Source organism: Dunckerocampus dactyliophorus, chromosome 10 (assembly GCF_027744805.1).
Source record: "Dunckerocampus dactyliophorus isolate RoL2022-P2 chromosome 10, RoL_Ddac_1.1, whole genome shotgun sequence".
Taxonomy (NCBI): Eukaryota; Metazoa; Chordata; class Actinopteri; order Syngnathiformes; family Syngnathidae; genus Dunckerocampus; species Dunckerocampus dactyliophorus.
The window spans coordinates 22246907-22273041 of record NC_072828.1 but is presented as its reverse complement, the minus strand read 5'-3'; the positions used below and the strand labels follow the sequence as shown (position 1 = coordinate 22273041).

The window sequence follows — 26135 nt, the reverse complement described above, 5'->3', positions numbered from 1 at the left end:
TCGGCTACACTGCACAACAGTGACGTGAGCGCTGGAGCATACACTTCTTAATGCTTAAAGAATCAGGAGTTTGGTGTTTTTTAAGTATGCACTTTATCCCAAGTAAGGAGAACCAAGCGTAGTTGTAAACAGTGGAAAGCTATTTTACTTTATACACCACTGCCAAGGACACTGGGAATGTTCAGACTTGATCTATGATCCAGATCAATACTAAAAGAATCAAGAAGTATATTTGCCACAATACTCACCACAAAGCCTTAAATACAAAATTGAGGACACAGATTCATTGTTCAATTACATTTTTTCCAACCTCATTATTTATTGAGGGAAGCCCTCTGTTAGCAGTCGTGTTTTTCTTGCAGCACCGCTCTGACTCACATCCATATGGACACATTCACACCTGGGTGGCGCCAACGAAACTGCAGCCACAGTGCTTGATTTATGAATTACGCCATGCAAGATGGCAACACGTTTTTTTCCTCTGTATTTGTAAAACTGTGCAAATAAACAAAATTAATTAGGCAACAAATCACCAAAACTACTTCTACGCATTGTTAAAAAGAAAACTGGATTGATGAGGGTTGCAAAAAAATGGTAAATGCACAAATCCATCACAAATGTATAATGCACAGTATCAAGTATCAAGTTAAAATGAATAATGAAACTTGATAAATGCATAAATTAAATGAAAAACACAGGCATCCATCCCTTTTCAAAAGAAAAATAGAGCAAAAGCTTTGTCTTTAAAAGGAAACTGCACTTTTTAAAAATTTTACCCATCATTCACAATCCTTATGTAAGACATGCACACACATCTTTCTTTTTTCTGTGCGTTCTAAAGATATAAAAACAGCTAAAAAGAGACAGTTCATTACTGCACATAATGGGACACACCTATGCTGCTCACAAAGCCTGCTATTAAAACACCTCCAACAAGTTTTGTGGTTTTATATACATGCTATAACATGTACATTCATGATAACATGTAAGTATTTTGGTCATTGTAAGCATTACATACACCCATTTTTATTGTATTTTAGAAATGACAGGAAGAAAGATAAATGACAGGACAGTATTATATTTATTTGTATCCATTAACAGCTCCAAATGAACTGAATATGTAAATCATGCTAAAAGATAGCACACGTCGAAAAATGTCTGCACTAATCACTAGTCTTTTATAGCAGCAGAACATTTGAATCACACTTTGCTGTGTTTAAAGACGCCACGTCATTTACGGTAAGTTGAATTCACATGTTTTGAGTTTACATGTATTTTCTGGGATTTCCGAGCATACTTAAATGCAGCAAATTGTATTTCCGCAGTAAGAATTAAGTTAGTGAGTGATAAGAATATATTGTTTTTCATCGTCTTTCTATTTATTTAGACCCCACATAATAAAGGCGTTTGATTTTTGGACTGTCAGCAAATGCACCACATGGTCTTCTTGTCACAATGAGGACGTGTTCTTCCAAGGCTGAACAAACTAGAAACATGTTTGCGAGTTGGACATACATACAGTGTATGATGTTGGAATTGCACTGTTGTTGATGTGTTCAGGTCAGAATAAAGTTGTAAAAGCGCGTCAAGACCGTGTGACACTCTGGGGACGCTACATTGTGCCTCGGTTTGCCGTCATAACAGAGAGGTGTAGTTTGCCGTGATGCGCATGCGTTAATTAAGCTAAAATAGTTTAAATGTAATGAATGAAATGAATTTGTTACCGCCTCTATTTTGGACAGCCCTAATAAATAAGTAACATGATACCCTGTTCACTTTCACATAGCGAGAGCACGTTACATGTTGGAGGCTGAGGTCATAGTTTTTCACCATTTTTTAATCATTCAAATGTTTAATATGTCAACCCCAAATGCATGACGTGAAAAATATGCAATTTTATAGCATTTATCAGATTCTACATATTTGTAATTTCATTAAACAGTCTGAAAGCAAACTATACAGTAGAATAATGAGATAATGACTACTGATAGTATTTAAAGTGTATTGATTTTCAATACAGATCATCCGGTTATGTCATACTTCAATCCATGGAAACTAAGCCCAGAGGGTGTCATATTTTGAGATGAAGGTCGGAATGATGGGCTTGAGTTGAGTTTTTGGGGTTAAGGGGACATGAAACTCAAAACTCTTTGCTGGGTGGTGGTGGGGGATGACAAAAAAGAACGGGATTGAAGGCTGAGGAGGTGAGGAGGCGAGGGGGCGGATCCCTGATGACATTTAAGATTTCAGGGTTTGGTTTCCAGGAGCTGCTGTGGGTGCAGAGTGAAGAGGACATGAGCTGCCAACAGCATGAGGTCACAGCTGTAACATCCTGATTTCGGGATGCCCCTCAGCGTGCTGCTTATCTTCTTCAAAGACGCACTGCCGAGTTTTGCTTCAGCTCCAGACGGCACCATCGACGCAAACATTTTGTCACAACTTAAAAGATCAAATGCAGGAAGTGTGTTTTTGAAGGACCAAGCTTGTGTTATGTCTTAAAATTATTTTTTGATAAATGTGTGCTTGCAGTACATCCTGCACACCATGTTCACCAAATCATGTGCCGGACCCTCTCTACTGGCCACAATTTCAGAGATGGTGTAACTCCATTAGTCATAGAAGAAATTCAGAATACATATGTGGTTGCAGCATGTAATGATCTTTCACTGACAGGCAGCCAAAATGGTCACGAGAGACTGAGGTTGACTGAGGTCTGTGGCTGCCAGTGGCCCGTGACCGCACTGGGAATGAACAGCGAGAGAGGGCAACTGAGGCACCGTGTTAAACACAATAGAGAAAGAAAAGGTCCTCGTGTTACTGCTGCTTACTGACTGCAATAAAAGAGGCTTCTGTCAGCAAAGAAGCAGGAGATTTAGAGTCCACTGGCAAACGTAGGAACCATGAGGGAAGAGAAGGAAACGAATGGCCAGTTCTTCAGCTATTTGGAGCCGAACCAACACTTGATATTAAAGGTTTGACTTGATCATGACAATCCATAAAATCCATCAGCAACGTAGTCAGTCTAAATGTTTCCACTCAATTATGTTCAGTTTACATTTCCTTTGTATTTCCAAGACAGAAAAAGGTGTCAGTCTGCCAGTGAGGCTAAGCTGGCATGCAAATGACTGAAAAAAGTCAGACAATCACAGTTTTGAAGGAAGCTGGTTTCATGTTAGGATACACTTACACTGACACTCTGAATTGCCATGTCTGAGTGTAATCTGCACATCAAACCCTGGCAAGTATCTGTGAGTCCGACCACATGGGTCTCTTCCAGCAGTCCTGTATCCTTTTTGACACTTCAGGGCCACCATTGGTGTTGCTGGTATTCAGCAATACCGAAGTGAAAACATCCTGTCCTTTCACATAATGCAAACGTCAATCCGAGAAGGAAATAAAAACACCACAGACTGGATCTTGGATACATCATAGTTGGACACTGCCATGACCAACAGGGACTCTTAAATAACCGTAACACAACAAGAACAATACAAAAATATGGCGGATTATGACAGAGAGGATTCAAAACAATTCTCGCTTACGACCAACGTCAACAAGCAGCACTCAAACTATTTACATACAGTAGCTGATGCAACTGTCATCATCCAGCTTACATATCCGTCAACAGATCAGGGTTCCGAACTGTACTGTGGTGAACCATAGTAAACTGCACCACTGGGTGCAAACATGGATTTACTACACTGGTGGTGCAGGAAGCTGAGGCTAGTCGCGTTTATCACTGGGGGACGAACGATCCTGCCACAAAACTATGACTGACATTCCAGTTAATCTCCAGGAGCAAACATTTTGTAGTTTGTTCGACATTGCTGCAGCGACCATACTGGCCTCGCCCTATAGCTGTGGTGATTATGTCTGCCTCAGCTAAAAACCGTTGGCATACTCTTCCTGTTTGTGTTTCACACAAGCCACAGCTTGTTTTGCCAAGAAAACATGTAAAATCATAACAAAAAACTCCGTAGTCTAGAGGTATTTGGGAATAGGGCATAGCATTGGATGTGACCATTGGTTTGTCAGAATGTTGCTGATTTACTAAATTAAAAAGCATCACTCGCGACAACTCTTTTTTTCTACTTTTCTGAATGTGCCCTCACAGGATAGAATACATCACTACGGATGAAGAGTTCCACTAATAACACATACATGTTGATCCAACATGTAGGGAAGGACCTGACATCAGTCCCGTCAATCCTCACAATGCTCCTGAGCCGGTGATATCACTGGCCCCAGGAGGACTGCATTGTATGAGAGGACCCGGCGGGATAAGCAGTGTGTCAGTCACCCTGATAATTAGGAACATGAATGTGTGTGTGGATGTTTCGACAGACGCCAACACTAGCAATAGGAGCAATAAATCCCAATACAACAAAGAAATAACAAAGTTATACACTTAGGGAGAAGGAATTAGGGGACAGACTTGCATTAGCTGATGTCATCAACCCAAAAGTAAAACTGGTATTGATCAATTATTTTCAATTACTTCACCGACTATGAAGTCGTGCTAAGTTTGCACATATAAAAATGGATCTATTGTTATGCAATGGCAGACATTTTTTTTGTATGATTTATGACAGTATTACAGCTCTCAACCTCAAAAGCAGACACCATGTACAAAGACAGGAAAACACATGTTTTTGCTGACTGGTTACTGACAGTGCTGACAGAACAAGAACGAGCATGTCTGAACACAAGCAATGTGAAATACTTAAACAGATTAAGAGTCACTACAGCACTTATGATGCAGATACAAAATATTTTCACAAATACTGTGGTGCCTCAGTTTTCATTATTTATTAGGTCCAAAAAGGTCCAACAAAAACTGAAATGTACGAAAATGGAAGTATTTTTTCCCCACAGGAAACAATGTAAATAAACTGGGGTGAGGTTGTCTATACTTCTAACAATAGGGGTGAAAGGATCAAAGGCACATTTCATTGAGAATGGTTGCTAGTCAGTATTTTATGTGATGCCGTTAATTGCCACAGGAAAACTTTCCTTCGTCAGAGCCGAAGTTGATCAAATTGATACTAATGACAGTTCCTGACTTACTTAAACTTTGCTAACTGCTATAGAAGTGACTTTTGTTGCTGTCCTAGAAACATTTTTGACATACATGGATGTCATGAGTTAAACCAACTGGATTATCATTCTGGTCAGCAATGTGCCACCTAATTTTTATCTGAGCATACACCAAAACGACCTGAGCATTCTTTGGACCTCTGTGAGTGGCATCAGCCATGCATACTGTAGTTTCACAACTGTCCAAAACCTGAGAACTTCCATTCTGTCATATTTTGTATATGAGAGGTTTCAAACAGACGGCAAGGAGGATTCCACAATGTAGCTTTCTTTATTCTCAAACTCAGCCCAAATAAGCCATGATGTCATGTAATTAACCACCTTAATCTTGTAGAAAACCCGAGTTTATAATTTTATTTCCCATTTCTTTTCGTGTTTACCATTTATATTGTTAATTAGGTATACTTTTATTTCCTTATTTGACTTTCACTTTGTATTTTAAAGCAGCCTGTTGTGGCACAATGTTATCCTGCAAATTTACTTGAAATTGATGACATATTTGTTGTACAGTATATGTTTACTTTTGTCTAACGTAACTCGCTGTTAATGAACTGATTGGTTGTGGAAGTAAATACGTGCAAACAGGCTCTTATCATAGGCTGGACAGTGTTCATCATTGTGTTGTATGTTGTTACCACTCGTTCTCTGTCACTCACTGAGTTGCATTGCAAAACGGTACAGAATAAACTGTTATGTACTAATTTCATTTACAGTTAAGGTTGGATTGCATTTTTTGGATTTGTTGCATGCAGCTTAGAGGGAACATTGCTGGTCAGGGACATTATGGAAGTACACAGCAAAGATTCACCACATTAGAAATCAACAGAAATCAACTAGTACACACTGATGGCGAGTCACAACTTATCTTATATGAATGCTAAAAAATAGGCAGTTTTCCTAAGAGGTGCTAAGCAGCACAAAGACCAGTGACAGATGTGTATTAGGGAAGCAGGGAAAAAAGGATATGCATTGTCAACAACAGATGTTCAAATAATTTGTGTTTCCTCCTCCATTCTACATTATTCAGCAGGTACATGAAAGTAAACACACACTCATCCCATATTTACAAGGATGCAGTACAGTACTGAAATACAGTCGGCCCTCAGGTTACGAACAACTTCTGTTCCTAGACTGTCATGTAGGTCAAGTTTTAGTGTAAGTCAGAAGTTGTCCGTAAATTATACCTACATTAACACCTAAGTCACTCACACTGAACACAGACCATATGAAGGACATAAAATACAGTTATAAAAAGATACTGTCTTAAAATATTGTCCCAGGATAACCTCTCCTCTTCTCCTCACAGATCTCCTTGTAACAGTGAATGGAATCCATGACCTTTCTCTTATTCTTAGCAATTCTTGCAACAGTCGAGCATTTGAGACCAAAAGAGCGGCCAATATTGGTGTCCGTTTCTCCTCTCTCTGAGCTTTTTTTCCCCATGGTGATGGCTTTCCTTTTCTTGGCGCACTGCCACTTGGGAGTCAACTAGTTAATAACTGATGCTGTCCTTCCATAGTGTAGCTACAGGCACACACGGTATTCTTGCACACACTCAGTCGACTCTCCAAAATTACGTTTTTAATTTTCATGACCAAGAAACGTCGTGAAACAAGGACCACCAATCATAAAAAACGACAGCTTTTTTTCCCCCACATCTTCATAGAGTTTTGTGGTAACTTTGGGCTCATTGTTGGCCTTTTACTGATTTCATGCACCTGCTAACCTACCACAGATAATTGTAACATAGTTAGTCCTATGACCAAGCAGTATGAACTCATTTTAGCATTCTTACTGTAAGATTTATTACAATCCACCCTCCCCTACAATGTCTACAATTTAAAAGGCTCCAGTATAAATAAATGCTAAACTAATCAAAGGGGATTCAAAAGCAGGGCAAGGCAACATCAAGCTGCACTGATCCAGTTAAGCTCGACAAATTAATAAATATCCCCTGGCACAGACGTGTGGGAGTCCAACCTACAAACAAAAGCCTCTATTTATACCTTGAAATACTCAAGGTAGACTGTGTGGCCCTCCCTCATACATTCTACCAGCACCGAGAGCAAAGAAAGAACACTTTCTGTGCATATGTATTTTTTTAGTGAGTGTGAGTATGTAGTATGTATTCAGGGGAGGTGCAGGGCAGAGTTCAGGGAAACCCCACATACCCTATTTCAAGCTTGCGACCCTTTGGGAGAAACCATGATTCAAACAAACCACACACACATACATGTACACACTTTGTTGAAAGCACAGATTTTACCAGACGTGACCTTGAGCAGACCTGCCAACGGGATCACGACGGACAGAAACCTGGAATTCTGGGAAACAGGAAACAGGAAGTGAGCCCTGTCTAAGCTGAGAGGACAAGCTGCCACAATGAGATGTGGAAGAACCTCCTTCTGGTGTGTACAGACTACATAATGTATGACTTGTGATTAGGGTAGAAGCTGGCAGCACAGCTGGACTACATGCATGTGTATAAACATGTGTGCCCCTATGCGTTTGATGCTCTCAGCATTTAGGAGAGGCATCCATGCTTGGGAAGAGAGGGGGTTCTGGTGGGTTCTCTGGTTTCAAATAGCGCTGGTGCCCAGGGACCAGGCCATGTCAAAGGGCCTATCCCCTATGAGCCATATTAGGGCTCTGATCCCCAATCAATCAGCACTGGGCTAAAAAGAATCCACAACAAGATGGCAATTAAGCTCCATCGAGGGCTTAACTAAACATGTGTGAGAGATAAGGTTTGTAAGAGTAACTGTGTGTGCACTTTGACAGTGCTTAAAGTAGGGCTGCAAGTGTGTCAAATGTGTGTCATAAAAAAGGACCCAGTATATGGCGGATATGCAACATAGGGGTCATGTGTGGAAAAACTGATGCTTTACATGTCAACAACTACATTTGGCAATTTAAACCCATTCAAATGTAAACACAGAAAGAAAAGCAACCCCATTCCTTAAACTTTAACTTCTATGGTAGAACAATCTGCTCTACGACACTTTTTCGTATAGGAAGCAACGGAAAATTAAATCAGCTCCAGGGTCAAACTATTCCATCATAAAACTCTTATTGATTATACAGGCAAAGTTACATTTTCCTTCTTAACCATACAAGTGTTCAAATATTAAATAACATATTATATATCACATGTTAAATGAATAATCACTCTAACTTAACCATGATCATAAACAGATGCTTTACTTACAGGTGCTTTACTTCCGGCTTTAAACATGCATCTGACTTTTACATAAATTAAAATGTATATCCTTTTCTTACATTTGTCTTCTTTACTTAACCCCACTGTTGTGGCTGTTTGTTTTTTCCTTCAGAATATGTATTGCAATAAAAGCCACAAAAAGCTTATAAAAAATATTAAATAAATCTTGCGTGAAGTCATGGCAGTTGGAACGTTCAAGTATATTGCAACTTTAACGATAAAGGGTGTGCTGTGCTAATGTTCAGACATTTTGTGGTTATGACGCACCCTCATAAATTCCCATAAATCATTAATACTGTCCAAAAAGAAAAAGAGAACAAGTTACGTGTGCGCGACACACGAATACATAGGCAAAATAATATGTAGGTGCTTGTTGCTAAAATGAGGAAGTACTACGCTTTTGTTCTTTTTCGTTAACGTTTTGCTCTTATGTCTCACAAACATAAGGCACACTCTTCTGATAGCAGTGAGTCAAAGAATAGGAAAGTTATCACCAAATTAGACATTGCAAAATGCTCAGAAAGTGGAGAAAGGCCGACCGACATTGGCCACAAGCTTGGTCTAAGCCATTCGACTGTCGCAACCATCATCATGGATAAAAATGGTATCCTTGAACATGTGAAAGGATCTGCTCCTATGAAATGAACAGTGACAACTAAGCAGCTTAGTGGTCTCCTCCTCCTCCGTTTGTGTTCTGTGTACACGGTGAGTGACTTAGGTGTTGATTTACTGTATGTATAGGTCTCGACCTGCACGAAAACTTGACTAGCTGTCATAGGAATGGTACTCGTACATAGACCGAGGACCTCCTCTATATTTATCCTGAAAATGTATCTTAAATTCTGAATTGCAGGATCTCAGGGGTGTTCAAATGTAGAAATTCTGCTGTATTTGACGTCATTCATGTATCTGGGTGCAATCCAGAATGAGAGACATACTTTTTAATGGGATTCCCCAGTGAATTAAATGTAGCCGGCCCCCTACACGAGTTTGATGCAGCGTGTTCAAGTGGAACAGCATGTGGCTGAGGAGCAATGTGTCCAAGAAAGTGAGTGGGCCTGTCAACCCTCGAGTTTAAACGGCGGCAGCAGCGCCTGTGCTGTGGAGCAAATCGTCATCAATCCTGGGCAGTTAGAACCACAGCAGTGTTGACACTGGCACTGAGGTGAGGAGACGTGAAACCGAAATCCAGACTTTCTCAATTCAGCACACAGGCAAGTTCACACTCTGAGTTAAGAGCGTATTGTGACCAACAGTAGACGGAAGGTCAGCGGCAGTCGAGGAGTATTTTTTATTTTTTTTAAACTTGCATGCCTGGGCTCAAACTTGCATCCCTCTGGTTATTTTGTCCTGAACCAGAAATACCCATTCATGCCTCATTGCACCAACCTGGAAAAAATATGTATATATAGTAAACAGCATATCTTAACACAACATCTAATAAGCTGTTAGTAAATTGCAGCTCTTGCAATGAAGAGCACAATTAGTAGTTGGACCGGTATTCTAACCAAACTTGAACATGAGGTTCACTGAGAAGCTAATGTACCAAGACAAGTGCACTATTATGACCATAAATAGTCTTGAGATGAAAAGATTTTTTGCCACCTGTGTTTCAAAACTTCTAAGTGCCAAAGTCAGCAGCACAAGTTGTTCAGTTCTAACACGTATCATAGCTTCAGGGATTGCTTTGTGACGTTTCACTCTTTAAATGTTAAGTTCACATAGAGAAAAGATACTGTAACTTAGGAACAATTCTTTATACTGACTATTCATGTTTCTCACATGGATAATTTGCTAAGCAGAAAAAAAATTGAATCTAACACAGCATGGCAACTGTTTTTAACTTTTTAAACTTTTTTTTATTTTTTTTATTTTGTAAAAAGGCAAAAAAAAAGTAATACATATATAAAGAGAAAGCTTTGTGTTTGTATCAACATTTCAGCTTTTCCTCATTACAGTATGTCTTTTCCTCTATTTTCCCTTTTTGTTTTTCTCTATTTTATTTATACAATGCAATGCAGGCAAAAAAAAAAAAAAGCCACAGGCTCAAATGGCCCTTCAGCCACACTGTGGACACCCCTGCTTTTAGAGCTCTTCAGGGTTGAGCACGTGACTTGACGTCGACTCTGAGCAACTACATCTCACGTTGACTATTTAGCTTGTCTTCCTATTGCAAGCGAACGATGGTAACTAAAGACAGAAAGGCAGTGTTATATCAGCTGGAACTCATTGCTGCGTTACAGCAGTCAGTAGATCTGAAAACGAGAAAGAAGGTGTTCGCAAAGGTGGGCTGTCCACCCTCTGAACGAATCATATACATGTAGGAAATAATGTACTTCAGGCCGACCAATCACAGTCTTTACAGTGAGCGCTGCGGTAGCTCGAGGATAGTTTTTTTTTTTTTACCCCCCAGAGGTGCACATCATGCTTCCGCAGATACTTCATTATGCTCCAGCGTCGCGGCGCTGGCATAACGGACGGCATATGGCTGAACAAGTTAACTGAAACGTCACACTCCAACAATGTGCATACCTGAGAGTAGCGACGCGTATAAGTGTATTTAAGGGTCACGATGCGCACAGTGTACAAAAAAATGCATACATGTTGGCAGGCCTGTAAAGTCAGAGATCCAAACCAGACTTGTCAGCGACACTGTTCTCGTCATTACAAGCCAGAATGACTCTTCATCAACACAAATTTAAACCTGTTATTTTAAACCTTGAGAGCAGTGCTGCTCGTTGATGTGCCATCTGTTACTCCATTAAACTTCTAAGACAGCAGTAACTAAAGGAAAGCGATTCAAGGCAATTATTCTGTTATGGTTTCCTTTTACCTGTGAACAAGCCTGTACTTCTTGGGAAGGACGACCTTAAACCAATTTGTCTATCAGCTTTTGGACTGCTGTGGGTGGGACTCATGCTATACTACGGTATTGCCTATATGATGTCAAATTACCAACGCTTTGATGCTGTAACTGTTTAATTGGATTTCTAGTGGGCCTCACAGTCCCTGTCATAACTACTGTTGACAGCTAATTATCAAGCTACTTGGTGTGTCAGTTGGTTTCTTAGTTTGAAGTCACATATGTAAATGTATGAACTATACACAAAGCTGACAGCTTACATTTTTGCACAAGGCAACCTGATTAAAGCAATCAGGTCATTAAGTCAAATAAAAGCCAAACAAGGTTACCTCAATAGATTTCCAGGAATAGAAGCAAAAATATAGATGTACAGTACAAGCTGAATAATTTGACGGATCATTTTCATAGCAGTGAACAATAAGATCAGACTCAAACCTGTTTTGCAGTCTTCACTGAGAAATTAAAGTTAATTAAAATGCTGAAAAATGTCTTCCATCCATTTTCTATACCGCTTCATCCTCATTAGGGTCGCGGGGGCATGCTGGAGCCTATCCCAGCTGACTTCGGGCAACAGGCGGGGTACACCCTGGACTGGTTGCCAGCCAATGGCAGGGCACATATAGACAAACAACCATTCACATTCACATTCATACCTATGGACAATTTAGAGTCGCCAATTAACCTCACCTGCATGTTTTTGGGAATGTGAGAGGAAGCCAGAGTGCCCGGAAAAAACGGGGAGAACATGCAAACCCCACACAGAAATGCCCAGGGGAGAATCGAATCCAGGTCTTCCCGATCTCCAGGCTGTTCCTGTATTGGCCAACATGCTAACCACTAGACCTACCCTGAAAAATGTCTTCTTCTTGCAATATAAAAGAAAATTCGCCACCCAAAAACAACACTTTGTTATGTCACTTTTTCTAAATAGTCCTATTTGCAGGCAGAAATGAATCTGAGAAAGAACCCCCAAAGCAACAACTGTGTTACAACTGTACTACTGTAACTACTCTCAATTAGAATAATATGTTGAAATACAGGACCATATAAAGATAAAAAAGGAAAGAAAAGAAGAGAAGAAGAGAATGCATTCTTTGTCTGAGGCGGCTGCCTTTTTAAAACAGAGGGGCACAGTGAAAAGAGCGTGTTATTTTAGACTTTTTTTGACACTGCTGAGAGCAAAGTGACCGAGAACATTTGGAGAAATTTAAACAGTGTCAGCAGCTAGGGTGTAGTGGTATTAATCTTTTCTAACAGAAAAAGGCCCATTATAAACACAGATTGGTGACTGTGTTCCATAAAGTGTTTTAAGGTCTCTATAGTTTAGGTTCCCAAAGGTGTATAAAAATTGTCATAGGGCGTACGTGAATAAGTATAAAAACAGCATGACTAGATTGGTGGCCGACACTTATAGATACACAGTGTGCTTGAATGCCTCATCATGTAAACAGTGACTGCACAGTGCAAGGAGTACGGTGCACAAGAAAGGAGACAGACATGAAACTGTTCTGTGTGTGTTGTATGAAAACATAAGTACTGTAAGTTAGATGAGTATGCTGTGCATTAAGAGTGTTTATTCTTGAAGATGTCATTGGATGCACTGAGTGTGAAGGTGTAGGGGGTACTTAGCTTCAGGTCAAATTTCTGAAGGGGTGCTGGACTGTGAAAAGCTTGGGAACCACTGCTTCTATGTGACTAACACATAAAACCAACAGTACTTTTTAACTGTAAATAACCTATTTAGAAATAGAATAAATTGTGAAAATTGTGTAGTGATGGTACATACTGTAGTGTCTAGATTTGAGTAATGAGCTGCCTCTGATGGAACCTTACAGCTAAACACAAGTCATCACACCTGAGCTCTGTCGGGAATCAAAGAACAACACGCAGCCCTGAGTGTTAATGGTACCATCCTCCTCCCACTCAACTAACACAGTTTTTCTTTCACCCTCCCACCGTTTCCATCCATACTCTTTTTTTTTTCCTCCAAATGAGGGAAGTGTGGCCGTGAATGGGGGCGAGAGATGGTGGAGGAGGGGTGGGGGTGGATTTAGGGGTCTTACTTTGGCAGGCGAGACATTCCCCCCCCACTCTGTATTTGTTCAAGCTCTATGAAAACATGACCAATGCAGAGAGAAAAGAGAGACGGAGGATAGAGATGAAGGGAGGATGGAGATGAAGAATGTTGCGGAAAAGCACATTCATAGTGCTTCAACCAAAGCACTATCTTTTGGTTGAAGATAACCATTGACATATTCATGAACAGTGGACAGGAAGCGAACTGATTTTGGACTTGTCCGAGCTAAAGTAATAAAAATGAGGATGTGAGGCGTGACTTCAACGAACGGTTATGACTTTTTGAAAAATGAAGTTCTTGGCTTACAGACGAAGAGTTAAACAAGAGCATCATTACCATTCTTTGTTTCTTGGCTTGGCCCAGTGGCTTCCTGAGGTCACTATTTACCAACCAGACAACTAGTGGAGACTCCAAGTCTTTGCAGGTCCGAGCCAACAAGCGACCGTCCACCACATCATTCCACAAACATCACTCTTTACACTTCACTCTTTATGGAGGAATGTACAAACAAAACATAATGTGTTAATTTGTGAGGTTTCAAGGTGGCTGTGGGCAGATTTTTTTTATGTGGAAGGAAGTTTGATGTTTCTCCCTCAAGTTAGTCCACAGGCTGTGGCAATACATTGGCATTTAATTCAATTATATCAAAATTATTGCCGCACGGTGGATGATTGTTAGCATGTTGGTCACACAGTGAGGAGATCTGGACGACCTGGGTTCGAATCTCCGTTGGGGATCTCTGTGTGGAATTTGCATGTTTTCCGTGTTTTCTTCGGGTAATTTGGTTTTCTCCCACATTCCAAAATCAAAATTCTCTAAATTGTCCATAGGTATGAATATGAGTGTGACTGGTTGTTTGGCGACCAGCCCAGGGTGCACCCCGCCTTTCGCCCTAATAATAATAAGCAGCATAGAAAATGGATGGATATCTAAATTACGGGAATGACTACCCTCCCGCAATCTACAGTAATTACTAGAGGTGTCACGAGACACCCAACTCGAGATGAGACGATGCACAAGATTGAGTCAATGAGAATGAAACACCAAGGTAGGTTGGATTGCAAGATTCAAAGTGTGTGTAAAGCACTTCCAACACTGTCACTTCCATATTATTATCTTTTAAAGTAGCAATGCCATGGTTCACAGTATGATTGGTTTCCAGCTGCCCTGTTCTCGCGAGATAAAAGAAATCTTGTCTCGTTTTAATCTAGTGAGATCTCGTGACACGAGACACCCCTGCTAATTAGCATTAGAAAAAACTATTTACTTTGGTCAAGTAAAAAGGGGGCGGCATGGCTCAAGTGGTAGAGTCGTCATCTTTACCCAACCTGATGATTGCTGGTTCAGTCCTCGTTTGGATACTTCGACATGGTCACGGGCTGAACCCTTAGTTGCTCCTGATGCTGCGTCATAGTAAATAAACGTGGAAACGGTGTCAAAGCACTTTGAGTACTTTGTACTGAGTGCCAAACCATAAGAGCATTTATCCCAAGAGAATGTCTTTCATGTTGTATATACAGTACAAAATGATTTATATCCTGACCAAATTTTGTGTGTATCTGTTGGATGGTTTTCTTTAAGCCGTAAAAGGACAAAAAGAAGCAACAGAAGAAAGTTAATTTGTATTTCGAAACATTCATTTTCTTTTTCGTGTTTTTTACCCACTTTTTGCCTCTACCACAACATTATTGCACATCCGTCATTGCCATCCATCCATCCATCCATTTTCTATGCCGCTTATCCTAATTCGGGTCGCGGGGGTATGCTGACTTCGGGCGAGAGGCAGGATACACCCAGGACTGGTCGCCAGCCAATCGCAGGGCACATACAGTATAGACAAATAACCATTTCACTCTCACATTCATACCTATGGACAATTTAGAGTTGCCATTGTCACACCTATCGACAATTTAGAGTCGCCAATTAACCTAACATGCATGTTTTTGGGATGTGGGAGGAAACCAGAGTACCCGGAGAAAACCCATGCACGGGGAGAACATGCAAACTCCACGCAGAGATGCCCAAGTAGAGGTACTAACCCAGGTCTTCGCGATCTCCTGACTGTGTGGCTAACCACATGCTAACCACTCAGCCACCTTGCACGTCATGATGACACCATTTAGCGGCAAAAAAGACATGGACTAGCGTTAATCGGTGCAGCAAAGAGAATGCAGAAATTCCAGATATGAGAAGAAATGTGTCAGAAGTGTCTCTGTGCTCCGCTCTCTCCCTCTGTGTGTGTGGCATATTGCTCCGCGGACACAAACGCTGTTCTGCTGGTTTGCATGTATAAGCCTCTCGGCCTTGAATATAAGATGCCTCGTCTTTTTCATATTGGATTCTATGGAAAAACACAGGTCAATATTCCACTAAGTTTTCTCGATGGACTAGAACTTAAAATGTATCGTAATGGCTGGATATGTTGAGCCATCAAACACCGTTTAAAAGTTTGTCTGTGGCTACACTCAAAAACCTAACCCTAAGAATCAACATTAACACATAAACTATTAAGACCACACACCACAAAAAATATGAACTTAAGACCAACATGGAAGGGGCAAAAATAACCACACATATCAAAGGGGGAATTTATAAATAATTCACCTTCTAATAAGTAGGTGGTCATTTTCCCCAACATTCTGTCTTGAAAGAACATATAAGATGCACTCACTATGTTAACATTTTCCCAACAAGCTTCTGCGCCAGATGTCTCTGGTGCAAAAAGCACCAGCTCCTAGCAAGCAGCTCCTATGAGTAACAAAGGGTCTCCGTGCCATCATTAGGTGACCCTGTCTTCTTGACAGCTGCCAGCCAACTTTACAGCTAATAAATTGCCAGTGGCATGAATCATCAGCCCACTGCCAATCCAGACAGCTGTGAAAGAACTGTCACTTTCAATTGATTCTCTAATGACAAGACTGAAGCACTCATGCCAGTTTGCTCACACCATTTCCAACAAAGGATGACAGTCCTGAAGACATCTTAATATAGTCAAGTTGGTCCAAGTAGGATATTTTGCGGTAACATACATACATTATAACAGTTCTAAAAGGCTACAACTTTTCTGATGCTTGGATAACTCGCCTGGACTGATTTGTTCTCTCCCTTGGTGCACAGGGCAAGACTTCGGCATTACTCTCCTGGCTGCCATTACACATTATTGTTCTCTGTATGGGTGGTTCTGTACGAGTTTCGTTCCTACACCGTGATGTAAGTCGAGTATTGCTGTAAGTCGGATCTTACCTAAATTATAGCTAAATTAACTCTTAAGTCACTGTACACAAAACATATAAAGGACATAAAATCCACTAATAAAACATTACTAACAACACTACAAGAATTAAAGCAACCCTTCCATCTCAAAAATAAGATATTACACTACCTAGTTATTATTATCATAGAAGCAGATACTTTAACATGCACAAAGATACAGTTACGCTGATGTTGTTTTGGCATGGTTCAGCTGACAGGAGCTTGTTTTGTTTTTGCAATAAAGAAATTGCTGCTCGACCACCTCCTCGTTATCCTTGCAAAGTCTGGGGAGACGTTATAATACAATTTTTATCCTTAATGATGGTCATGACGACTGTTGCCAACTCCTCAGTAAGAAAAGTAGTAATTGGCTGTCCTAGAAGTTGCTAGACGACATCCATCCATCCATTTTCTATGCCGCTTATTCTCAATAGGCTCGTGGGGCTATGCTGGAGCCTATCCCAGCTGACTTTGGGCGAGAGGCGAGGTGCACCCAGGACTGGTACCACCAGCAATCGCAGGACACATAAATACAACAACCATTCACACTCACATTCATACCTATGGACAATTTAGAATCTCCGATTAACCTAACATGCATGTTTTTGGAATGTGGGAGGAAACCGGAGTACCTGGAGAAAACCCACGTACACACGGAGAGAACATGCAAACTCCACACACAGATGCCCAAGCAGAGATTTGAACCCAGGTCTTCCCGATCTCTTGACTGTGTGGCCAACATGCTAACCACTCTATGACATTATTGGCTAATTTGCATATTACTTCCACATGATGTTGTAACAAATGCTGTAGGAAAAAAGCAAGTACAAATAAATTTGATTCTTGGTTTGTTAATTTAAAATTGTCCATCACTTTATCAAAATAAAATAACTTTAATATTTTATCCCGGCCAGACCTCGCGTAATAATTACATCCGGACTCGCCTCCAGCCTCCACCCTCCACCCCTTTATCTTGCAGGCCTACTCGTTCAATTTATCACACATTTTTTTCTCCAAATATGATCAGGGCTTAATTCCAATTTTAAGGTATCCGATTCAGCACTTTTTTCCTTATTGTTCTTCTGCTTGTATTGCCATGACACATATTCAAACGGAATCACATGGCTGAATTAGGTCACTCAAACCAAATCCAGCCTTATAGGTCTTATACATGCTTTAGAATCCACATCATCTATAAGCCCTAACACAAGATTAGTGTAGTAAAAACCTTTGCATAGTGTGCATTGGACACATTAACCGTTGCAAAGTACTAAGTAATAATGTGAACCATGTGAGGTGCTGATGCTCAAACCAGAAGGCATTTTAAGGCTCATTGCAACTATTTGCTTAGCCACAAAGAAAGTGGCACCAATAAAATAAAAATTGGTATGATGTGATTGGCTACTCAATGTGTATAATGTAGGGTGCATTTATGGGGCATACTACACAAGGAGTAGCATACTAATGTGTATGAAAAGAACTTTAACAAGATCAACCACAAAATAAAAGTATGGCAGCACTGCCAATGTTGAATACTCAAGTCATAATTTAATCTTCATAGATGTGCAAGATTCCAGGAGACATAACTACTGCATGAAAACAATGGAGGACACACAAAGATGTAAAGAGATTTAGCTACTTACGTTGGCCGTCCTGGTAGGGGCGGAGGCAGTGGACCTGGAAAAGAAGACAATGAGATAATCTAACCACAGGACAAATATTATTATAACCAGATTTGTCTCTGTGCTAGCTGTCAGTTACAAGCAAGAATAGGTTGCGTGTTGTTAAGTGAAGCCAGATCCCCTCCAGGAAAAATTGAAGCAGGAGAAGAAGTTAAATCATACCAAGAAGGTTAAACACTACTCATAAAGCTTTTTTCACTGTGACATTAGAACGTCATTCAGTGTTTTTAAATCTTGCCAAGCAGTTCTGGATCGCTGAGCTGCCGCTGGCACCCCTTTTATAAGTTTTCTTACCAAATTTGACAAACAGTACGCCTGTTGTGGACACTGTGCCCTGGGTGTTGGTAGCAACACACTGGAAGTAACCAGTATCTGTGGTGTCCAGGTTGCGGATGCGAAGACGTGATCCATATGGTGTTAAACGGTAAGAAACCCGACGTGGCTCCTGTACCACAGGCGCGTCATTCTTTAGCCAGCGAACTGTTGGCGGTGGGTTGCCGGACACGCGACAAAACAGCTCGGCTGTCTGGCCCAGAGATGTGGTTATGTTGTTCATAGGAGTCTCGAGACGGATGAAAAATGACCCTGGAAGACAGAAATGCAAAACAAATCAGGGGACTGAATATGACAAATACTTTTTGACAATAGGGAAATAACTGGTAAGGTGTATAATTTAACCATAATCTCATGTATCAAACAACATCTACTCTAAAATTTTTTATTTTAAATTAACATGCCAATGTATGAGAAAATGAAATCCCATTCCCATTCCCACTCCTTCACTTTGCTGCCGTTAGGCAGACGATACAGAACCCCACTGGCCCGCAAAAACATCTACAAGAAATCCAGTTGCAGTAACAATCTTAAACAGCGCCCGGTAGCACTGTTATTCTTGTATTGTAGTATTTTTTTTGCTTGTGACTTATGTCTTGGTTGTGTGTTTTATATTGTACTTCACTGTGAGTGAATTTTTTATAAGCCGTGTTGGAAGACAAATTTCTGTTCTATAGAACAGACAATAAAGTTCTATTCTATTCTATTCGTATCTAATTTAGACACGCTCAACAAAAATGTTGCCACGGCATCTGGTTTTGTTGTACGGCTGAAAATGATAGCGGGAACAGTGGCGACTCAGAAAACTGGAAAAAATGTTAGAAATGTCACCAGATGGATGCAGGGAGAGGCGAGTCTCCCAGGAAAATCTCATGGGTTGGCAAGTACTATATGCATATAACAAGTCCCAAATGGATAGCAATTAAATAAGGCTGGCAACTATACAACTTGGAAAGCTGCACATTTCTATGTGGCACAAACATCCATACAAGAACCAAGTCAAGTGCAAAATATCACCCAGAAAAACCTGGATTGTATGCATAAGTCCCCCCCAAATGGACAGCATACAGGTAGCCTATACAGTTGTCCCTCATTTATAGCGGTTAATTGGTTCCAGACCCGACCGCGTTAAATTTCCACAATATAGAATTCAATGTTAATAAATTGAATATTTTCATAGTTAAAGCATAGAAAACCTGTTTGACCTCCTAAATACGTTTAACATTATTAGAACCCTGTAGACATGAAATCACACGCATATAGTCACCTTTACACTACTATTGTTCATTGTTTACAACGCATTGCACAACTCTTATGCTGCAGGGACTCGAGGCGTCCGTTCGCAAGTAGGCTAGTGAGATAGCGAGCTAACCAGTTAGCCTAACAAGAATGTATTCATGCAGACCAATTTGGTGTAAGAACGCCCATAGACATATTAGAAACATTATTTTCATTATGTCTGATGCTGAGATAAGCTTTCACTGTTTTTCGGTCGTCTTGTTTTTTTTTATATGCCTTCAAGCATCACACCATGTACTGTACACTCACACAATTGGGGAAAATAATTTCAACGACATGCACTGTTATTTGCTTTAATCTCCAAAATATTGCACAAACATCCTGACTGTGTATGTGGCCATAGCTTATGCTTGCCCACTGTCACATGGTTGAAACACAGCAATAAGGAGAAGCCACCTAACATGCAGGAAAAACACTGGATAAAAAAAAAAAAAATCTTTGGAAACTTCCCTCAACCCCAAAACCGATCTTAAGTAAGCAAAAATGCTTCTGGTTTCACACATGGGCCAAGACAAACAATGAAAGAAAAGTATATACAGGAGACTCTCAGATCGTCAAACCTCAGTGGTTGTATAGGCTGATACAAATATGTACGGATAATCCCAATCCAAAATTTTACTTGCAATATAATTAGAGAGGCCATGTCTACACTAGCTACTGAATATGAACCATATTTATGACTACACCTTGACATCTAATACAGAACTTTCTGTCCTGATCTGGGAATTTGAGGCCTCTGAGCAGTTTCAGGTGGCACTCTCCTTAAAAATAAAACATGTCAGGTGGAAAGAGCCTCCTCTAAAAGAATGGTGCCATCTTTTTGGCCTTGTTTCACTGTGTTCACTATCCTTAAAATTGTGAAGGATGCTTTTGAGTCATTTTACATCTGTGTGAAGAAAAGGTAGAAATCTGCAAGTTAGCAAAATAACATTTCCAATGATCCAGTGTAGTTGTTAAGAGAAATATGGTTACTGGTGTTGGTTTGGTGGTTGCTTGTGTCAGGGGAGAATGAGGGGAAATCGTCCCTTAGACCATTTATGTGATTGGACTGAGTAATTGTATCCCCCAGAGATCCATTGGATTGAGAACCTTTTTATGTGCAGAAGACAGGTCACAGCATTATTTTAAACTGTTTATAAGAGTCCCTGGGTTCCCAAAAGAGGCCAACATGGCAGAAATGTATGGCAACTTTTGTGAAAGGACTTAATTGTAACTCTAGCTGGTATTACCAAGGCAATGTTCATAAAGGCCTGTTTGGATCATTTGGTATGAAAGGACCTTGACTGGCCTGTACAAAACCCTGACCTCAACCCCATCAAACGTTTTTGAGATTGTGAGCTAGCAGGCCCTCTCTCAGGTCAGTGAACTCTAACCTCTCAAGGTTCTTCTGCATGAATGGACAAAACAATCTCACAGGCAGCCTCCAAATATCTTGTAGAAAATCATTCAAAAGCTGTTATAGCTGCGTAGGGTGAGACACAGTTTCAGTTTCTGTGGGTATAATGTCCAGATGTGCCAAATATCCTACATTATATAATTATATAATTTTGACAATTTGCTCTGCCACTATAGGAACTAAAAATCAATTATCTTTGCCTTTGACGTAACCCTCTTGGTCGGTTTGAAAAAGTATGTAATCCTTTATTTTTCTCAAGCTGCTGCAGCTCCCATGGAGTCCTCTGGCCCCTCCCTGGGGAGGACGGCCGTACATTTAGAGAAACACTGGCCTAACCGATCCCTGTTCACGCAAACCTGCAAAAACTCTATCCAAATATAGTACTGATACCAAGGGTAGTATCAGTAGCAGATCCATACTTGCGTGAGAGGGAGGGAGAATTGAGCCAGAAGGCAAAGCTCTCAATTTACCGGTCAATCTATGTTCTATCTATCTATGTAGATTGAGGCCGTGGATACAAGTGGTCGAAATGAGTTTCCTCCAGAAGGGTAGCTTCTAGGCATGCCCAGCCCAGAGGAGGCCCCGAGACAACCTAGGACACGATGGAGGGATTATGGCTCACAGCCGGCCTATTAACGCCTCGATGTCTTACCAGTGGAACTGGAAGACGTAGCCAGAGACCGAGAAGTCTGCCGGATATTGGAAAGATATGGACGGAAGGATGGACTTTATTTTGCTCAAAACAATAGTATGTAATAAAAGGGAACATGGAAATAACTTCATTATTTTGTTGATATTGTTACATTGCCTTATAGTGTTGTAGTTATACAGTATATTGTCAAAGTGCTCACTAATAAGTTCGTTGATAATTTTAGTTTTCCTAAAAAAAAACTTTCCTGTGTTCTAATTTGATTCTAATTATGGCAAAATAAAGGCAAGATTATTTAATGACTATTTAATGATCCTATTTCAAGTAAATAGCATCAGTATTAATACCAGTATTGGCGATCTTGTCCCTGTATTTACTTGGCATCAAAACAATACCAACATTTGCAGAACTGACCACCCCAAGTGTGTCTGTCCTAAATGCATACTTTTACTGTTAAGATACAATGATTACAAATTCTAAGGTGTGCTGTGTGAAAAATCTATATTCTGTAGTTTTTGTCTCCTATTATTGTCTGGTTTTCTCCCATCTACATCGCTGTTCTTCCAAAGTATGCTGGACTAAGTAAATAAACTCTTTCTCTTTTCATAAGGACACCATGTGTAAATAACAGGTTCTGTATGCTCAGAAAGCTGGCCAAAAATGACGGTTTTGTTGCATTGGTTTATAATACAATGTGCAGCCTTCCCAGTACCTCACACCCACATGGAGACTGCCATGCAACCACCTCATCAAGAGTAATTAGGGGTTATGTTTCTTGCTCAAGGACACTTTGACACTTGTTTTGAGGAAGCCACAATTACACAGACATTGACTAAAAAGACCAGAACCGGGCTCAAGTGTCGTCTATTTGCTTGAACAAGCTCTTGAAATGGATAATCAATGCAGAATGTGATGATAAAATGCTGTACTTTTTACAATAGTCTGTATAAAATAGAGAGCCAGGTCAAACATCTAACACAGGAAATATGCCTTTCATTGTTATTTTGCAAGACATAAACAACAAAATTGAACATGCCCGTTGGTGTCATGGGCACTTTAAAGCCTGCAAAAGTCATTATCGTTGTGAAACCAACATCTCATTTTATTAATAGCGTTGACGGAAAAGGTAATAGTCTTTGAAGAGGAGTAGTGAAGTGAAGCAGTGAAGCAGTGGAAAGCAGAAGGAAGATTAAACTGAACCAATATGGGATGTTTGTGTTAAAAGGACAAAGTGAAGAAAATGTCCTGCTAGTGTTTTGTAACAAAGCCGCTCTGTATGCAATTGTCCTGTGGTGAGTGTTGTGTTATTTGGCCCTAGGATCACTGTGAAAATCAACCCTTTCCCTTTCATGTGGCAGTCAACTAAACGGTGCCCTGTCATCAACCAACATTTTCTCGCAGAAGTTTTGTGCAATCACACACTCACATGCAGCAGCACATATGTAAACGGGCATACACCCCCAAACAACCGCAACACACACAACCTATTCAAATTCCAAAGTACACATGTTGTTTGTTTGACCAGAAAATGCCATTCTATACACTCCTGATCTAAATTTTAAAGCCAGTTGAAGAATTACAAGAATTTACATTTTGCACTATAGGAGCTTAAGGGGTAGTGCTTCCAAATGCAAAATAAAAAGTGTAAGCAATTTATTGCAAACAACAATTAAACTGAATTAGGCTGTTCATCAGCTGATCAAAACTTTAAGACCATAGGTAAAAAAACAAACAAACACCCCCCTAAAATAGAAATACTCAGTAATGAGTAGCTTCGCCATACATGTTAATCACCTGAAAAAACGGTTTGGACATGCTTGATGCCAGTGTTTCCAGGAGGCTAAGGGAAATGTTGCTGATTGTTGAACATTCACTGTTTGGAACTGATGTCCATTTTTGTAAGCTGTGACTGTGTTACTGGGTCCAACCTCTGCAGCAGTGGCAAGCTGCGAGAGGCCTTGCTTATGCCGCTCAACAAAGAGAGTAAGCTTTTTTGCATTTGCCAACAAGAGATCATGACAGCGTGAATACCTGACAGAAAATGACATTGAATCCACATTTTTGTCAACATTTCGGCTTTTAAAGGTTGTCGTCTTACATTTTTGATCAACTGATGAACAGCCTATTTAATGGTTGTTTGCAATATATTGCTTAATTTTGTTTTGTCTCACTCCCATTTCTTCATTTTGAAGCTCTACTTAGATGCTCCTTAAGATCAAACAATGCAAAATGTAAACTCTTGCAATTTTTCAAATAGTCTTGATAAGGAGTGTGTGTCAACTATTATAAGTGAAGCAGTGCTTTCCAGACCGCCCTCAGTGAGAGGCCGGCCCAGAAACCCGAGCGGCTGCACAGCTAACTAAACACCCACTGAGAAGTCAGGTCTCGAGCCCTGCCAGCGATGGCAAAAAGGTGAATTTCATTAAAATTGGGTCGCTCTCCAACAGCGAGAGAGCAGGAAGGAATAAGTGAATGAAAAAAAAAAAAGAAAAACTATGTAAACTATCAACACACCTAATTACATCCCAGTATTGCTGAGCCCAATAATGAGGCTCTTTCAGCATAACTTCCTGCTACTGATGCATACTGATAAAGTCATGCTACCTGAATGCTGTCTTCTTGGTCAATCTAAACCATTCCCCGCCTGAAGACAAAACAGGTGGCGCAATCACCATCCATCCATCAGATAAGGAACAGATGTTGGTTATGGGGCCTGACTCAAAATGACACACACAAATACACTAGTTCCTCCACATGGCTGCATACTGTACAAACTACACTGTAGGCTTTCATTTTTTATGTTGTCATTTACCTTACCGGTCTCATCATTTACAGGTTTTAAATATCCCATATGGCTCACCTCATTACCTTGGCTTGCCAGCCATGTGTTCAAACGGCAACCTGCATCTTGCCTCTGTGTTTAGCAAAACGTTTTTTTCTTATTCCCATCTGTTGTAGGACGGATGTTGTGGTTGTGTAGGCCCCCGCAAGAGATGAATTAAACAAACCAAACCAAATGAGAGAGCAAAATAAGGTCAAATTCAATAACGCTGAGCGCTTTCCAAATCAGGCTGTCGTCGTGGGTGATAGGGCGGATGTTGGCGCTCCAAGCCCCTGGGGTACAACACCGGGAATAGATTTGACAGCTGATAGCGGAACAGTTTTAAATGCTCCCCAGTCAGACTGGATTGTTTTTGTGGTATTTAGACCACAGTGTATGTGTTATTACCACAAGTAAACTGAGCCTTGAGGTGTGCGCCAAGTGGCAATTTTGCAAAACTGCAAGTGGGGCACTGCCCCCCCACATGCAGCATATGATACTGTTTCCAATTAGCATTTAATATTTAACACAGATTTGTGACTTGTATACCCTTTTCAAGTGACCAGTCAGACCAATTCAGATGCAATCATGGAGCTCCATGATGAGAGCTTAGAGTACAATTGGTGCATGCTTTGAAAAATGTACTATGTATGTATGTTTGTATGTATTTTTCAATCATTCTGACAAACAATAAGTATGCCGCATGGTAGCAGAGTGGTTAGCATGTTGGCTACAGTCAGGAGATCAAGAAGACCTGTGTTCGAATCTCTGCTTGGGCATCTCTGTGTGGAGTTTGCATGTTCTCCCTGTGCGTGCGTGGGTTTCCTCCAACATTCCAAAAACATGCAGGTTAAGTTAATTGGCGACTCTAAATTGTCCATAGGTATGAATGTGAGCGTGAATGACTGTATGTCCTGTGATTGGCAGGCGACCAATCTATAAACTTGCTGTAGAGTGGATCTTCGCACCTTCGCAATTGAGCATTCGTGACACTGCAAATTTGGGGAGTTTTGGTGAAAATATATATCTTTCTTTTTTTGCTCTGAAAAAAGTCAGTTTTTTATGAGGAAAAATGTCATTCACCACACATCCGGTAAGAATTTACCAATATGTGATGATCCAGGCAAAATGAAGAGCATAGATGTACCACTGTTAAAGAAAAAGTCCCCAATGTTTATTTCTTTATGCTTCAATGAAAATGTTTTTTCCTCAAGCATTGAGATTTCACACTTTGTTCTGCGGTCCTTGAACCTACCATAGTTGCTGTGTGATGCAAAAATTAAACTTAAAATATAGCTCCTATACTGTGATTCCATCTGTTCATCGATCATCTTACATTATCATTCATTAGTGGGGAGTACCGATACATTTGATATTTCAAAGGAAAAATGCATTTTTTTGTTGTTTCATCCACAATCCTTATGTGAGACATGAACACATGTCTTT

The 26135-nt window shown here is 40.4% G+C and overlaps 1 protein-coding gene across 2 annotated transcripts in view; it reads right to left on the bottom strand.

The window, feature by feature from the left end:
* The window catches only part of ror1 (receptor tyrosine kinase-like orphan receptor 1), a 145019-nt gene that overhangs the window by 22296 nt on the left and 96588 nt on the right, over positions 1 to 26135 (bottom strand). For both annotated transcript variants that reach the window (XM_054789398.1, XM_054789399.1), the window contains exons 3-4: positions 18486 to 18776; positions 18153 to 18186 (exon numbers count right to left, since the gene is read on the bottom strand). In XM_054789398.1, coding sequence (XP_054645373.1) covers positions 18153 to 18186; positions 18486 to 18776 — 325 coding nt within the window. The remainder of the gene's footprint in view (positions 1 to 18152; positions 18187 to 18485; positions 18777 to 26135) is intronic.